Below are 15,045 nucleotides of genomic sequence, written 5' to 3' on the forward strand. Positions count from 1 at the left end.
AAACCCATGAGCCAAGATGCTCAGTGAACCCCCAATAATAAGAAACATAAATAAAACTACACCAAGGAACATAATAGTCAAATTGCTTAAAAGCACTGATAAAGATAAATCTTAAAAGTAGCCAGAGAAAAAAGATAAATTATGTACAAAGGATTACATAAGAATAACAGCAGACCTCTCAAACCGATGTGAGTCAAAAGATAATGCAGAAACATCTGTAAAATGTTTAAAGAAAATGTCAACCTAGAATTCTGCCCTGAGCAAAAATATATTACCAAAATGAATGAAAAATAGACTTTCTCAGACATACGAAAGTTGAAATAAGTCATCACTAGTAGACCTGAACTACAAAAAAAAAAAAGTTAAATGTCTTTCAGTGAGAAGGTAAATTACATTAGATGAAAATTCTGATCTACACAATGAAATAAAGAACACTGGAAATTTTTTTTAAGTGAGCAAATATGAAATACCATTTTTATTAATTTGAAAATCTCTTTAAAATATACTTGACTGCTTAAAGCAAAAGAATTAATAACATGACATCCGGGCCGGGCGCGGTGGCTCAAGCCTGTAATCCCAGCACTTTGGGAGGCCGGGACGGGCGGATCACGAGGTCAGGAGATCGAGACCATCCTGGCAAACACGGTGAAACCCCGTCTCTACTAAAAAATACAAAAAACTAGCCGGGTGAGGTGGCGGGCGCCTGTAGTCCCAGCTACTTGGGAGGCTGAAGCAGGAGAATGGCGTAAACCCGGGAGGCGGAGCTTGCAGTGAGCTGAGATCCGGCCACTGCACTCCAGCCTGGGCAGCAGAGCGAGACTCCGTCTCAAAAAAAAAAAAAAAAAAAAAAAAAAATAACATGACATCCTAAGGTTTATAATGTACGCAAGTAAAGTGTATTACAACCATAACACAAAGGCCAAGAGGGATAGAGTGAAAGGATACAGTTGTAAGATTCATATACTGCATGTGAAGTTATATAATTTATTTGAAGGTAGACTGTGGTAAGTTAGAGATTATCTATAAACTGTAAAGAAAGCTCTAAAAATAAAAATTAAAAAAACAGAGTGGTCACATAAGGCAACAAAGGAGATAAAGTGGAATCATACAAACCACTCAGTAAATTCAAAAGCAGGCAGAAAAAGCAGAACAATAACCCAATTACAGATTTAAAGCCATATTGATAATCACAGCCTACTCAGAAAAGCTCTTTTGGGGTCAAAAGGAAAAGGCACTCTCACCCTCCACATCAGAGACTGGACTGTGGAGATGGTGGCCCAGAAGAAAAACAAGGGGCTGGAGCACCTTGTGAAAGCAAAGAAATACCTGAAAACTTTTTTTTTTAATGGAAGCCAGATTATGACAGTGCTGCTTCTGAATATGGAAAATATATTTAAAATAACAATAACATTAAATGTAAATAAACCTTTCAATTAGAAGAGATTGTCTGATTGACTAAAAAAGCAAGACCCAACTGTATGCTGCTTAAATGAAACTCACTTTAAATGTAAAGTGAAATACATTGAAACTAGGCTGGGCACAGTGGTTCACACGTATAATCCCAGCACTTTGGGAGGCCAAGGTGAGAGGATTATTCGAGGCCAGGAGTCCAAAACCAGTCTGGGCAAAATAGCAAGACCCTGTCTTCAAGCAAAAAAAAAAAAAAAAAAAAAAAAAAACTAAGTGGCAAAAGGTATACTATGTTTAAACCAATAAAAATAAAATGTTAACTATAAGTGACAGAATGTATATTTTGAAAGGCTAAAAAGACTGTATACATACACACACAGTGGTTATCTCTGGGTTACAGATATAAGTAATTTTTGTTTTTTGTTTTCTTAACTGTACTTTGTCTTACAATTATTCTGTCATAAGTTTATGGGGATTTGAGGAGTGTTTGTTTGTTTGTTTGTTTTTAAATAGAGATGATGTCTCACAGTGTTGCCCAGGCTGGTCTCGAACTCCTGGACTCAAGCGATCCTCTCACCTTGGCCTCCCAAAGTACCAGGATTACAGGTATGAGCCACTGTGCCCAGCCTGTTGTGTTTATTATCAGAAAAATAAATTTTTTTTTGAGACGGAGTCTCACTCTGTCGCCCAGGCTGGAGTGCAGTGGCGCAATCTCAGCTCACTGCAACGTCCACCTGCTGGGTTCATGCCATTCTCCTGCCTCAGCTTCCCGAGTAGCTGGGACTACAGGGCACCCACCACCATGCCCGGCTCATTTTTTTGTATTTTTAGTAGAGACGGGGTTTCACCGTGTTAGCCAAGATGGTCTCCATCTCCTGACCTTGTGATCCACCTGCCTTGGCCTCCCAAAGTGCTAGGATTACAGGCGTGAGCCACCACACCTGGCCAGAAAAATAAATGGTTTTAAAACAAAAGAATATTTGCTGAGAATACACTAAGCTGTCACTGCTATGTAATAATTACTCTTCAGAGTAATGAGAGCAAAAGAGCCCTCTGTTTATTTCAGTCATTTATTTAATGGATATTTATTATGTGCCTGTGTGCCAGGTGCTAGGTGCTGGAAACACAATGGTAAGCAAAAAGATAAAGTCATTGCCTCCTATAGCTTACAGTTTAGAGGAGGAATCAGACATGGGGGAGCCGTGTAACCCCACCAGTGAATTTTTATCTTCAAACTGTGAGGGGAACTAGGAGGGAGTAGGATATGGTATAGCAGGAGCACATAACAGGGACCTGACCAAGATGGGTAACAGGGCAGTATCCCAGAAGTCACTTCTGATCTGAGATCCAAAGGAAGAGGGATGGGAGGGAGCAAACCAGGACCATCTAAATCCTTCTTGGAGATTTTTCTGGCTGTAACTGACAAGAAAGAACTCTCTTCTCTGGGATGAAAGAAGCCTTATCATCTGCTACATGGAGGAAGCCCATTTTTTACTTGAGAGAAGGAAATCAACCCATAAAGAGAAGCAAAAAACTGGGCTTTTTAAAAGACGTTTTTAGAGTAGTTACAGGTTCACAGCAAAACTGAGAGGAAGGTACAGAGATATCCCATATACTCACTCCTGCCTCTGCACATGCATAGCCTCTCTCATTCTCAGCATTCCCCATCAGAATGTACAAAATGGTACATTTGTTACAACTAATGGTACATTTGCTACAATATCACCCAGAATCCTTAGTTTACATTAGGGCTTACTCTGGTGGTGTACATTCTGTGGGTTTGGACAGATGTACAATGATATGCCTCCATGATTATAATATCATATAAAGTAGTTTCCCTGCCCTATAAGTCTTTTGTGCTCTGCCGGTTGAACTCCCCTAATCCCAAACCCTAGCAACTACTGATCATTTTATTGTCTTTACAGCTTTGTCTTTTACAGAATGTCATATCATTGGAATCAGACAGATGAAGACTTTTTAGATTAGCTTTTTTCACTTAGTAGTATATGTTTGAAGTTCCTCCGTGTCTTTTCTTTGTCTTTCTTCCTGTCTGTCTTTCTTTCTTTCCTTTTTTTTTTTTTTTTTTTTTTTTTTTCCCGAGATGGAGTTTCACTCTTGTTGCCCAGGCTGGAGTGCGATAGCATGATCTTGGCTCACTGCAACCTCTGCCTCCTGGGTTCAGGCAACTCTCCTGCCTCAGTCATCCAAGTAGCTGGGAATATAGGCACCTGCCACCACATCCAGTGAATTTTTGTATTTTTAGTAGAGACAGGATTTCACCATATTGGCCAGGCTGTTCTCAAACTCCTGACCTTGTGATCTGCCCACCTCGGCCTCCTAAAGTGCTAGGATTACAGACGTGAGCCACCGCGCCTACCCCTCCATGTCTTTTCATAGTTTAATAGCTCATTTCTTTTTAATGCTGAGTAATATTCCACTGTGTGGATTAACCCATTCACCTACTGAAGGACATCTTGGTTACTTCCAAGTTTTGACAATTATGAATTAAGCTGCCATAAACATCCATGTGTTGGTTTTTGTGTAGACATAAGTTTTCAACTCCATTGGGCACATACCAAGAAATGTGATTGCTGGATCATATGGTAAGATATATTTAGTTTTAGAAGAAACTGCAGAACTGTCTTCCGAAGTGGCTGTACCATTTTGCATTCCTATCAGGAATGAAGGAGAGTTGCTGCTTCTCCACATCCCTCCCAGCATTTGGTGGTGTCAGTGTTCCAGATTTTGGATGTTCTAATAGATGTGTAGTAGTATCTCATTATTGTTTTAATGATCATTTCCCTGATGATATATGACATGTAGCATCTTTTCATATGCTTGTTTGCCATCTATACATCTTCTTTGGTAAGGCTAAGTTTTTAACTGAGTTATTTGTTTTCTTATTTTTGTATTGGAGAGTCCATTTAGATTTTAAATAAAAGTTATTTATTGGATAGATCTTTTTCTTTTTTATAATCTGAAGCACTTCACAAATGTGCATGTCATCCTTGTGCACAGACCATGGTAATCTTCTCTGTACCACTGTAATTTTAGCATGTGTGCTGCTGAAGCCAGCACAGATGTGTCTTTCGCTAATATCTTCTTCTCCCAGGCAGTGGCTTGTCTTCTCATCCTTTTAAAATTTTATTTATTTATATATTTTTTGAGACAGAGTCTCGCTCTGTCACCCAAGCTGGAGTACAGTGGCGCAATTTTGGCTCACTGCAACCTCCACCTCCTGGTTGCAAATGATTCTTGTGCATCAGCCTCTCAAGTAGCTGGGATTACAGGTATGCACCACTGCACCCAGCTAATTTTTCTATTTTTAGTAGAGGCAGGTTTTCACCATGTTAACCAGGCTGGTCTCAAACTCCTGGCCTCAAGTGATCCACCCGCCTGTGCCTTCCAAAGTGCTAGGATTAAAGGCATAAGCCACCGCACCTGGCCATTGTCTTCTCCTTGTTGGCATTGTCTTTTGCAGAGCAGAAGTTTTAAACTTCAATGAAATACACTCATCGTTCTATTACTGCTTAAAAATTTTGTTAATTATAGTTTATCAATTATTTCTTTCATGAATTATGCCTTTGGTGTTGTATCAAAAGGTCGCTACACCCAAGGTCATCTAGGTTTTACTCTGTGTTATCTTTTAGGAGTTTTACAGTTTTTATTTTACATTGAAGTCTATGATCCATTTTCAGTTAATTTTGTGAAGGGTGCAAAGCCTGTGTCTAGATTTATGTTTTTGCACATGGATGTCCAGTTGTACCTGTATCATTTGTTGAAAAGACTACCTTTTGGCTAGGTGTGCTGGCTCACACCTGTAATCCCAGCACTTTGGGAAGCCAAGGCAGGCAGATCGCCTGAGGTCAGGAGTTTGAGACCAGCCTAGCCAACATGGTGAAACCCCATCTCTACTAAAAATACAAAAATTAGCCAGGCATATTTGCGGGCCTGTAGTCCCAGCTATGCTGAGGCATGAGAATCACTTGAACCCAGAAGGCAAAGGTTCCAGTGAACCGAGATCGTGCCACTGCACTCCAGCCTGGGTGAGAGAGCGAGACTCTGTCTCACAGAAAAAAAAAAAAAAAAGTCTACCTTTGCTTCACTATATTTATTTGGGTCTATTTCTAGACTCTGTATTCTGTTACAGTGATCTATTTATCTGTTCTTTCACCAGTTCTTTCACTGTCTTCATTACTATAGCTTTATAGTAAGTCTACAAGTCAGATAGTGTTAGTCGTCTGACTTTATTTTCCTTCAATATTGTGTTGGGTATTCTGGGTCTTTTGACTCACCATGTAAGCTTAGTTGGCAGTGAGATAACTACTCCAGATGCCTGAGACTCCAGGTCTCACTCTCAGCTGATGTCTCTGGTCTTAGGTACATTTAGTTACCCAGAATGATGACTTACTTCTTCCTTACTGCATAGGCAACCTTGGTTATCTGAGATGATGATTGTCTTCCTCAGGAGAGCAGTATGACCTTTGAACCCCATTTATAACTCACTTAAAAAATGGTTATGGATAGTCTGGACAACATGGTGAAACCCCATCTCCACTAAAAATACAAAACAATCAGCTGGGTGTGGTGTCGTACGCCTATAGTCCCACCAGCTACTCAGGAGGCTGAGGTGGGAGGATAGCTTAACCCTGGGAAGCAGAGGTTGCAGTGAGCCAAGATTCCACCACTGCACTCCAGCCTAGGTGACAGAGAGACTCTGAAGAAAAAGGAAGGGAGGGAGGGAGGGAGGGAGGGAGGTAAAAGGGTAATAGGGTTTGGCTATGTCCCTACCCAAATCTCATCTTGAATTTCAGTTCCCATAATCCCCATGTGTTATGGGAGGGACCAGGTGGAGATCACTGAATCATGAGAGTGGTTTCCCCCATCCTGTTCTCCTGATAATGATTTAGTTCTCACGAGATCTGCTGGTTTTACAAGGGGCTTCCCCTTTCACTGGGCACTGATTCTTCTCTCCCCTGGTGCCATATGAAGTAGGGCATGTTTGCTTCCCCTTCTGCCATGATTGTAAGTTTCCTGAGGCCTCCCCAGCCTTGTGAACTATGAGTCAATTAAAACTCTTTCCTTTATAAATTACCCAGTCTTGGGTATGTCTTTATTAGCAGCATGAAAACAGACTAATACAATGGGTATAGAAAGGTTTCAAAGAAGCAAAACCTTAGTAAGAATATTTGTGTGATGGGGGAAATTTTTGTATATTTCATGTTTTATATGCTTGTAACATTTAAAAGTATTTGGTCTATTAGTGTAAGAATTGTATAACTCCAATTTAAAATGGTATTTCATATAAGCTTAAGATTTTAAATTGAAATGTTGCTAAATGTATGTGCAGTGTTACAACATCTATAAGAACTTTATATTAATGATATTCCATAAATTTAATTTATTAGGTTTAAAAGAGTTAAGTATATGGGAAGATTTTGTGTCTTACGTACAGAGTATTTAGAAAGAAAATGGAGAATATTACCTTTATAAATGCAGTTAAAATATGTTCAATTAATTACATCTGTAAACAGGCTAAACATTTTCCAAAGGTTACCTTTAAAGTAGGGATTAAATAGAAAAACAGAGGCTTGTACTATTGACTGAAATTAAGGCTGTTGAGGCAGAACTAATTTGATCAAGGTTTATTTGAAGCCAAATGTGAGAATCCACTTAGGAAACACTCTAACAATGTTAGGAATGTTCCAGTCTGTTACAAGGTAGAAGGCTTTTATAGGAAAGTTTAGGAGAAGGGAGGGGACGACTCATACAGGAGTTGTTTCCTCTTTCATTGGAGGGTAAAATACAGAGGTTACAATTATTGGATACCTATTGCAACATACAGGCTAAAATGTCTACATGCAAGACAATCAGTAAAGCTTGATGATTCAGAAATAAATCAGCGTTCTTCCCAGTGTCAGAGGGTTACACGTTAATCAGTACATCAACAATTTGAGGAACTCATGATAAGATTCTTACCTTAGGGACAAGATGTCACCATGGATCACAAGGCCTTTCCAAGGTAGATATATTAGTCCGTTTTCACGCTGCTGATGAAGACATATCCTAGACTGGGCAATTTACAAGAGAAAGAGGTTTAATTGGAGTTACAGTTCCATGTGGCTAGGGAAGCCTCACAATCATGGTGGAAGGCAAGGAAGAGCAAGTCACATCCTGCATGGATGGCAGCAGGCAAAGAGAGAGAGCTTGTGCAAGGGAACTCCTCTTTTAAAAACCATCAGATCTCGTGAGACTTATTTGATATCATGAGAACAGCACAGGAAAGACCTGCGCCCATGATTCAATTACCTCCAACCGGGTCTGTCCCACAGCAGGTAGGAATTCAAGATGAGATTTGGGTGGGGACTCAGCCAAACCATGTAAGTAGGTTAATTTGGAAGCCCGTTTATTTTTAAAGTAAACTGTGCAATGTGACCGATAGTTCATCAGTATACTGAACTTAAAACTGAAGGAAGAACAAGGCTTTTTAAAACTTCTGACTTTAGTACATCAGGTATCAGGATGGAGGGGGTTATTGTTATCCTTGAGGTACCTCCGGCTGCATCTCTTCTCATCACAGTTAGGTATCTGGAACTCAAGAACTGAACTGGGTTTTAGGCAGAAGCGAAGTGGAAACACTTAGTAAGCACGTACTATGTCACAAGTACTAGATGCTTTCACATATAATGTCTCATTTCATCCTTTAAAAAACACTATGGGGAGTCAGGGAAAATTTTCCTAATTTTTTTTTTCTTTTTCTTGTTTTGTTTTGTTTTGTTTTGTTTTTTGAGACAGGGTCTCACTCTGTGACCCAGGCTAGAGTATAGTGGCACAATCACAGCTCACTGCAGTCTGCAGCCTCCACTTCCGGGATCAAGTGATCCTCCCACCTCACCCTCCCAAGTAGCTGGAACAACAGGTGAGTGCCACCATACCCAGCTAATTTTTTTTTAATGCAGAGATTGTGGTCTCTCTGTGTTTCCCAGGCTGGTTTCAAACTCCTGGGCTCAAGCAGTCTTCCCACCTTGGCCTCCCAAAGTTCTGGGATTGCTGGAGTGAGCCACTGTGCTCAGCCACTAATTTTTTTTCTCAGATGGGGTCTTGCTATGTTGCCCAGACTGACCTGTGATTCTTAGGCTCAAGAGATGCTCCCATCTCAGCCTCTCAAGTAGCTAGGACTATAGCATCACTGTGCCCAGCTAAACTGTCCCTGTTTTTACAGATAAAGAAACCAAACCCAGGCCAGGTGTGGTGGCTCACACCTGTAATCCCAGCAATTTGGGAGGCTGAGACAGGCATATCACCTGAGGTCAGGAGTTCAAGACCAGCCTGGTCAACATGGCAAAACCCTGTCTCTATTAAAAATACAAAAATTAGCCAGGCATGGTGGCAGGTGCCTGTAGTTGCAGCTACTCGAGAGGCTGAGGCAGGAGAATCACTCGAACCTGGGAGGCAGAGGTTGCAGTGAGCCAAGATCACACCAGTGCACTCCAGCCTGGGCAACAGAGTGAGACTCTGTCAAAAAAAAAAAAAAAAAGAAAAAGAAAAGAAAAGAAACTAAAGGCAAGATAAGTCAAATATATTACCCAAAGGGGCCCAGCAGAGGAGTGACAAAACCAGCTTGGAAACTCTGCCTCACTGTGAGGAGTGAGATTATCTGCCCTCCCATTTCCTCTGAACTGCCATCTCTAGATGGCTCTGAACCTTTCCTCCACCCTCCATCTCCCACATCCAGCCCCTCTGCTCATGGAGAAAGGCACATCAGAGCTCAGTTCTGACATCTTAGCCCCATACTGGGCCTAGGTAGCTCCTATTCTGTGTGGAATGCCCTCCTCTTCTCCCTCAGATCCAAAGTGGAATCCCTCCCCACACCACCTGGATTCTGACACCCCACATGTGCTGCCTGGCCCCACCTTACCCCATGGCCTGTAGGCCAAATTGTGAGGGAAGGGAAGAGGAAGAACTCCCACTGTTCTTTTACTCAGCCTTGTTCTGGTGACTTAACAAAGTTGAGGAACTTGTATTAGCCATTTGCTTGTTTCAGTAGCCAGCCTAGCGTTTCTTTCGGTTGTCTGTCTGTTTCTTACTGAGTTCTAGGAGTTTGTTTATACATTCTAAACACAAGCCCTTTCTCAGATATGCGCGTATTTCAGATATATGCAAATATCTTTTCCTCTCTATGGTTTGAATTTTATCTCTCCTAAGGATGTGTTTTGTTGAACAGGTTTTTTTTTTTTTAATTTCAATACAGTTCAATTTATCAATCTTTTTCTCTATAAGTAAGGCTTTTGTTTCTTAAGAAAAGTTTCTCCTATTTCAGTCTTGGGGATACTCTCATGTTATCTTTTAGAATTCTATCATTTTATCTTTCACATTTAGATCAACAATCTATCAGAAACTGATTTTTGTGTATCTTGGGGAAGAGGATCATGATTCATTTCTTTCTGTATGGATACCCATCTAGGTCAGCATCATGCATTGAAAAACCTCCTTTACTCAATGCTGTGCATGCCTCCTCCATCATAAATCATGTGTCCTTGTGGATATCATCTGTTTCTGGACTTTGTATTCTTTCCATTATTCTATTTGTCCTTCCTTGTGCCAAAATCTCACTATCTTTATTTCTGTATATTTATAACATCTTGAGTTCTGGTAGTGTAAGTTCTCTGACTTTGTTTTTCTTCAAGATTGCCTTGGTGAATTTTCGTCTTTTGTGGTTCTATATGAATTTTTGAATCAGCTTATCAGTTTCCATAAAAAATTTTCTGGGGTTATGATCGAAATTATGGTGAACCTAGTAATTAATTTGAAGAGAATTGACATCTCTGTAGTGTAGAGTCCTTAGTTCATGGTATATTCCTCCATTTCTTTTGACAGTTAATTTCTCTGAATATTAGACAAATTACAAATTTGTTATTTTTCATAGTTTTCTTGACTATCTTTTGTTAGAGTAATTCCAATAGTTTATATATAGATTCTTTTGGATCTTTTTTTAAAAAGTTTTTGTGGAGGTGGGGTCTTGCTATGTCTTGAACTCCTGGCCTCAAGTGATCCTCCTGCCTTGGCCTCAGAAATTGCTGGGATTACAGGCATGAGCCACTGCACCCAGCCTGAACCTTTTTTATACACATTTATGTCATCTGTGAATGATGTCAATTTTACTTATTTCTAATCTTTATAACCTTAATTTTTTTTTTTTTTTTTTTTTTTTTTTGAGATGGAGTCTCACTCTGTTGCCCAGACTGGAGTCCAGTAGTGCAATCTCGGCTCACTGCAAGCTCCGCCTCCTGAGTTCACGCCATTTTCCTGCCTCAGCCTCCCAAGTAGCTGGGACTACAGGTGCCCACCACGACGCCCAGCTAATTTTTTTGTATTTTTAGTAGAGACGGGGTTTCACCCTGTTAGCAAGGATGGTCTTGATCTCCTGACCTCATGATCAGCCCACCTCAGCCTCTCAAAGTGCTGGGATTACAGGCATGAGCCACTGCGCCCAGCCTATGACCTTAATTTATTTTTCTTGCCTTATTACAATGGCTAAGACCTCCAGTACAATGTTGGGTAAAGGTGGTCAACTTTGTCTCATTCCCAATCTCAGGGGAAAGGGTTTCAATGTTTGACTATTAAGTATAAAATTTGTTCAACTGTATGTTATTTTATATGTGTGTGTGTATATATATATGTTATATACACACACAACGTTATACAGTTGAAAAAATACTACAGATAGGACTGAGCATGGTGACTCATACCTGTAATTCCAGCTACTTAGGAGGCTGAGGTAGGAGGATCCCTTGAGGCCAAGTGTTCAAGACCAGCCGGGGCAACAAAGTGAGAGCCCCATCTCTTAAACAAACAGACAAAAATAAATACTAGAGATAAAGAGGGATATTTTTATAGTCATTTCAAACTATAAAAATCTCAATTTATCAAGAAGGTTAAAACACTCTAAACTTGTATGCATCATACACACACACAGACACATACACACACACACACGGCTAAGATTTATTTTAGCTAGAATTTCTGTTATTTCTAATGGGAGGGTTAGCCACATAACCCAGACCCCTCCTCACTCCTGCCTTTCTTTGTATATTCTTTTTTTTTTTTTTTTTTTTTTGAGACAGAAGCTCACTCTTTCACTCAGGCTGGAGTACAGTGGTGCCATCTTAACTGACCTCAGCCTCAAACTCTTGTGCTCAAGCAGTCCTCCCACCTCAGCCTCCCAAGTAGCTAGCCTGGCTAACTTATAAACTTTTTGTAGAGACAGTATCTCGCTATGTTGCCTAGGCTGGTCTTGAACTCCTGGCCTCAAGCAATTCTCCTGCCTCAGCCTCCCAAAGTGCTGGGATTACAGGCATGAGCCACCATACCTGGACTCTCTTTGTGTATTCTTTTTTTTCTTTAAACATAAACTCAAGATTTTATTGTCTTCATAATAAAACAAAAGATGATACTTGGAACTGGGTCGCTTGGCCCTTTCTCTTCTTACTTCCTCCCAGTTCAAAATGCTTGTATCTCTTAATAGCCAGCATTCTCTTAGATCTGCAGTTGGGCTCCACGCACTCAAGCCTTCACACAATCTTCTTTGTAGTTTTAGCCTTTTTCTGGAAAATTGGCTGAGTCTCCCCACTGTAGCCCCTCTGCTTCCTGTCATAACATGGCTTTCCCTAGGCATACAGGGAAATGTGTCCTGTGTCACTCTGTGGGGCTGGTGCTTCCCACACTTCTTACCGAAAGTCCAGTGAGTTTTAGGAATGTTCACCATGTTTGCAGGAGCGCTACTGGCGCTCTTTGTGTTTTCTTGATTTTATTTGCTGTTAAATACGTTGCAACTACGTTTCTGAGCTCATATGTGTCTTTCAACTTTAATTTTTTTGTTTGTGTGTTTACAGATGTTTTCCACTATTATATGGTCATACCTTAGTGTTTACCTTTATGGCTTCTGGACTTTGTGCTTAGGAAACTTTTCCCACCCCAAGATTATAACATACTCTTCTGTGTTTCCTTCTGATAGTTGTATGGTTTCATTTTTGTATTTAGTTATTTAATCTGTCTGTACTTGTATCTTGTGTATTGTGTGAGGTATAGATATAACTTTATTTTGATCCAAATAATTTGCTCACTACTCTCATGCCATTTACTGAAGGCTCTACCCTTTCCTCTGATTTTAAATGTCTGCTGTCAAAAGCTATTTTGTTCCTCAGATCTATCTGTTTATTCTGCACCTGTGTAGTTTTTAACAGGGCGACTTGTGCGATTTCTCCTCAGCCTCTATTCCCTGGTAGCTGTCCCTTCACCAGACCTCCTGTCCATCATGGCCAGCCAGCAACCCTCCCAAAGGTAGGCTATTGATGCTGGCACATGGGGCTCTTATGAGGACCCGAGAGTAGATGGTAGGCTCCAGAAACGCCAGTTTCTTTCCACCCCTTTTTGCTTGTCTTCCCTTTACATGCCAGCAGTCCCTCTGAGCCTCAAAGCAACAGCAGCCCCTCAGCCAAACAAGGGCTGGACCCAGCGGGGAGCAGAAAGACTCGAGGGGATCTGGAATGTTCCTTGACATTTCTACCCACTGCCCTAGGCTGGGGCCCTCCTGGGAGCTGGTCATTTGGACGGTGGGTTCGTCCCTCCCTGAATGCACCGTGGTTCTCCTCTAGCTCCTCCAGGTGTTGCCTACCTCACAGGCTGTTCCAGAAAAGGAGGGGCTGCACATCCTACTCCTGACTGACTCTCAGGCTCTGTGCCCTCCCAGTTTGAAGGGAAATTACTCCCACTCCTCAAAGGCCCTTGTAAAGCATGAGCACACAATGGCCTGACTACTTTCTTGAAAAGAGGGATACACTAGTATCTCCACAAATCACTCTCCCACACGTACATTATTTGTGTCATTCACAAAAATTATCTTAAGCCAAGAGGCAACCAGGGTAGGACATGTGACATAAAACACCATTTCTGCCAACAAATGTTTATTAAACACCCATGTGCACAGTACCGAGCCAGGATCTTCATCTCAACTGCAGTTCATGCTTCTGGAGAGCTGTCCAAGAGCTCAGGTTGGGCTGGTTTGAGGCCTGGGATCCAGGCCTGAGGTGAAGGTGGGAGGACCAGCCCAGCCCCAAGAGCTCCCAGCCTTCAGAATCCTGGGTGGCCTTGACTGGCAGCAACAGCCTTAATAAGAGTCGGAGCTGGAGACCAAACCCAACACTATTTTCCAGGAGGGGCTAATCCATGACCAAGGTGCTTATGGGAACATCCTTCCTGGGCCCTTCTCTTGCCAGAAAGGCCCGTAGATGGCAGACCTGCAGGTGCACTCTGGTGGGAGTGGCTGCTGACCGGCCTCCCACAGCATTGACTCTTGGCCTGAGCCTTTGCCTGTCCCTGGCCTCCTGTGATATCACAACCCAGGGCAGTGGTCACTGTCTGTGTTCTCAGGGACACTACTACATGTTAAAGACTTACTGACACAGAATTAAGACTTTTGACAAAGGAACTGAGAAGGGAAAAGTTGGATGAGAAGTGGGCTCCTAGGAAAGTGAGTGAGTGTGGGACAAACATGGAATGTGTCTGTTCCTGCCAACTTCCAGACCCAGGCCCAGAAGGAGAAGGCACTGCCCAAGGCCTAGGTGACTTGGAAACTGGGGACCCACTGTGAGAGCAGAGGAGCCATCAGTGGTGCTGCCTGGATGCCTCAAGAGCAGGCCATCCTCCAGTGACAGGCAGTCTCATGGGAACGGCCTCCCCTAGGATTTGAGAAGGGCGTGTGTCAAGGGACAGTCACAGGGAAGACCCTCATAACCCTTCGGTTCAGGGCCATAGAGCCTAGACAGGGCCTCTGGCCATATCAGAACCGCCGCCCATTGTTGGGCAAGAAGTTGCTGACGGCACCAGCACCTTTGATAGAACCTTCAAAGCTGTGGTTGACGTAGATGTTGTCAGCTGTGGAGACTCGGGAGGGGTGATTTGGGCAGGAGGCCACTATGGCTGCCACTGCTGCCTCCTCAGCCCACTTCTGCTCCAGTGCCAGAGCCGGGTTGATGTCAGGCCCTGCAGAGAGACAGAGAACCACAGTCAGAGAGGTGGGCAGGGGACACAGGTGAGAAGCTATTCCTGGTTCTGTACAACAAACCCAAGGCAGGAAGGGTCCCAGGGGGGCTCTGTGCCATGTGCCTTCTGGGGTCACTACATTTGCAGCCCAAGCTTCAGGGATGTCCTGGTCCCCCCATCCCCCAAGCATGTTGGGAGCCTCCAAGGAACAGCCACCACCTGCAGCTCCAAGGCCCTGGATACCCCTCGTCCAAGCACACCCCACAACTGCTCCTCCTTGCCCCTCTCTTATGTCTCACCCACCACCCCCAGCACACACACTCTACTCCTTCCAAGAGGGTCAGGGAGTCCCCACAAGAGACATGTTTAGGAACCATGGAGCTGCGTGGGCTCCAACCCCTGCTACCTTTGACCAAGTCTGTAACCTGGGGCAGGTGTCTCAGTTCCCTCATCTGTAAAAAGGGAAGGATAATGATACCTACCTCGGGGGGGTAGTTAAGAGAATTACAGACACATATGTTGATGCACAAACACACCCCTCTATAAATGTCCTCTAGTAATATTATTATTACTATCTGGTGGGGGGCAAAATTG

The 15,045-nt window shown here is 42.5% G+C and overlaps 1 protein-coding gene and 1 non-coding gene across 2 annotated transcripts in view; both read right to left on the reverse strand.

The window, feature by feature from the left end:
• Positions 1-4,381: 4,381 nt before the first annotated feature.
• On the reverse strand, positions 4,382-4,488 carry LOC115898423. Its single transcript, XR_004058160.1, has one exon. It is a non-coding gene; the product is annotated as a U6 spliceosomal RNA (small nuclear RNA).
• Positions 4,489-13,356: 8,868 nt separating this feature from the next.
• Positions 13,357-15,045, reverse strand: part of NPC1L1 (NPC1 like intracellular cholesterol transporter 1) — a 28,043-nt gene continuing 26,354 nt past the window's right edge. The window contains exons 19-20 of the mRNA XM_010374567.1: positions 14,299-14,451; positions 13,357-14,147 (exon numbers count right to left, since the gene is read on the reverse strand). Coding sequence (XP_010372869.1) covers positions 14,074-14,147; positions 14,299-14,451 — 227 coding nt within the window. The 3' untranslated portion in view covers positions 13,357-14,073. The remainder of the gene's footprint in view (positions 14,148-14,298; positions 14,452-15,045) is intronic.

This window comes from Rhinopithecus roxellana, chromosome 6 (genome assembly GCF_007565055.1).
Source record: "Rhinopithecus roxellana isolate Shanxi Qingling chromosome 6, ASM756505v1, whole genome shotgun sequence".
NCBI lineage: Eukaryota > Metazoa > Chordata > Mammalia > Primates > Cercopithecidae > Rhinopithecus > Rhinopithecus roxellana.